Raw genomic sequence first — 2,621 nt, 5'->3', positions numbered from 1 at the left:
ACTACGACTGGATAATAATTAAACAATTCTACCGTCAATTTCATATAAATATAAAAGCTGATATTTTTACTTTGAAATAAACTAGAAACAAGCAGAAATGCATAAAGCAAAGGTTGCAGTAAAATTGCACGAGTTAAGGAATGATCTCGCGTGCCGGCCGAAACCACTTCCATCCAAACAATACCCACTCGACGCGATACCCCGTCCAACATTTACCGCTTGCCAGAAGTTCCGCGTTAGCCAAATATTTTATAAACCCTACCCGCGGCATCTGACCGAGAACCACTACCTGAGGCTGTTGAACCATTGGCTGCTCGCCAAACCCGCTCTGCTCCGTGATCACCGCGGTAACCTTCGGCGGCTCGTATTCAGCCAGCTGAACCCCGTGGAACGATTGTTCGTCCGTGACTTTGGCCAATTGTTCCGACTGATTCTTCGCCGACTCCACGGCCAGTCTGTCCTCCTCCTCCTCGCTCTTCTGCTGTTCGATCAACTTGTTCAGCTGTTCCTGCCGCTTGTTCAACTCCTCCTGTCTCTTCCGCAGTTCCTCTTGCTGCCGTTTCTCGATCTCCAGATGCTGCCGTCTCTCGTGCTCCGCCAGCCTCTGTCTGTCCTTCTGCAGCAACTGTTGCTGGATCAGATACTGTTGTTCGTTGAAATGTTTCAAAGATATACTCTCCGGAGTTTCGTATTCAGGCTCGCCGTCTTCAGGTCTGACATCAATCGGTAAAATAGAGCTCGGGAACTGCGGCGGTTGGGCCTGAGGCCCAACGTAGACTACTTTAGGGACTTGCGACACGATCTGATTCGACACGACCGGTTCTTGATTGAACTTCGACGGTGGGTTCACCCGAGGTAGCACTTCATTAATGTCCGAAGGATATTTATTCTTGGTGATCGGCCATGCCGACGGTGGCGGGGTCAAGTCTTGGTGCTCCGACACGTAATACGTATTACTGATTGGCGTGGACAAAGTTTCTACCTGTTTCACCGAGCTGTCCTGATTAGGTCTTCTGTAATCGTGCACAGTCTCCCCGGACGACTGGTACTTATTCTGTTCTTGAGAACGAGGAGTAGTAGGGGCTGGAGTGGACGAGGTGTACACGTCCGGGGGTAGGAGAGTCTCGTACGGCAACGAGGGCCTGAAGTTGAAAGGATTGTACACAGAAGGAGGCGTGATGTACCCGATCTCGTGGCTCTCGTGCACTAAGAACGCAGGATCCCTTTCGTAAGACGTTTTGTAGGAATACGATTGATGGCTAGGTTGACCGAAGAAATTGCCAGAGCCAGCTTGATTCAAAACATGATCATTGTGCTGTCCTGGATGTTTCTCGTAATTCTGTCTGTGATCGTAATCGGTCAGTCGTTTGTCCTTTCCAAAGTCGTTGCCTTTGCTGGAGACCTTTAGGGATTCGAAAGGCTTCACTTGATACCTGGGCGGTTGCAGTAATTGGGGAACGTATGGTTCTGCATAATGTCTGTTCTTCGAGGTCGCTTGTGAGGACGGAGGATTTGTAGTCGAGGTGTAACCGTTGATGAAGTACGTGGCTGCCTTTATCGGATCAGGTTGCTGGTGCATAGGTGCGAATTGTGGTTGCCTCAAGTAGCCTCCGTTGTCTCTTAGAATCGGCTTCCTGTGCTGGTCCAAGTCGAAACGATAAGCATCCTTCGGCGGTGGTATCAGGAACGTGTACTCGCGCGTCTCGGACGGGAGCGAATGTTTGTTCGCGTGGTTCTGTGCCTCGCCACGTGCCTTCGCGGCCGCGTGACTCAACATCGTGAAACTGCCTAATATTGCGGGTGGGTTGTAGTCGTGGTGCGAGCTCGGTTTACCCTTTCGTTGTGGCTTTAATTTCTCCGACGCCATGTGCTCTTGAAGTTTACTGTGCACCGGGTGGAGAATCGGACCGTTGCGTTGCTCTAGATTGCTCGAAGGGGAGACGTTCGTGCCGATGGATTGTTCTTCGTAACCGTTGGTCAGTGGCCGCCACCCGTTTGCGATCATCGACGATCGCGTCGGTGACTGGAATCAATGAGGAATTTATAGTACAGGTAGCCCTCCTTCAACACGGCATCTTATAACACGGTTTCGCTATAACACGATTCGTAAATTGCGCGAACCCTCCTACAACACGGCATCCTATAACACGGTTTTGCTCTAACACGATAAGAAAATTGCAAAAACCTTTGTAAAGTACTGTACTTCTACAGCCGCGGCGAGGCTTGCCGTCTTAAAGATACAATGTTGCCACTGAAATATAATTTAACATTAAACTGAGTTAATAATTTAACATTAAAAAAATTAAATGAAGGCCTAAGCTTAGCTGAAAATCTCGAGTCATTTTTCTACTAAAAGAAGCCGAAAATTCAAAAGGGAGCTGCAAAACTGTCTAGCTCCATACCGAGAAATTTACAATGACCTGGTAAGAACCAGCAACCAAAGTACAATTACAGATTTTTTTAAGAGGGAAGAAGATGCAAGAACTTTAAATGAAGAAAAAAGTTCTGAAAGTGAAGGCGATATCATTCCACCGAAAAAACGTTCTCGGTTGATTATACATACTGAGCAGTGACGACGAAGAAATTTATTAAATTAGAGTTGCGTTAAATTAAAATAATAC

The 2,621-nt window shown here is 47.6% G+C and overlaps 1 protein-coding gene across 2 annotated transcripts in view; it reads right to left on the bottom strand.

Annotated features, from left to right (window-relative positions):
* LOC108623876 (uncharacterized protein KIAA1211 homolog) overlaps positions 1 to 2,621 on the bottom strand; it is an 11,095-nt gene that overhangs the window by 7,596 nt on the left and 878 nt on the right. Inside the window, exon 3 of one of the 2 annotated variants that reach the window (XM_026812643.1) lies at positions 287 to 2,023. In XM_026812643.1, the coding sequence (XP_026668444.1) occupies positions 287 to 2,023 (1,737 nt within the window). The remainder of the gene's footprint in view (positions 1 to 286; positions 2,024 to 2,621) is intronic. The other variant, XM_018022720.2, reaches the window with a different exon arrangement.

Source organism: Ceratina calcarata, unplaced genomic scaffold (assembly GCF_001652005.2).
Source record: "Ceratina calcarata isolate Rehan_Ccalc_2016 unplaced genomic scaffold, ASM165200v1 scaffold293.2, whole genome shotgun sequence".
Taxonomy (NCBI): Eukaryota; Metazoa; Arthropoda; class Insecta; order Hymenoptera; family Apidae; genus Ceratina; species Ceratina calcarata.
Note: the sequence above shows the minus strand (reverse complement) of the source record. Positions and strands in the feature narration are given on the sequence as shown.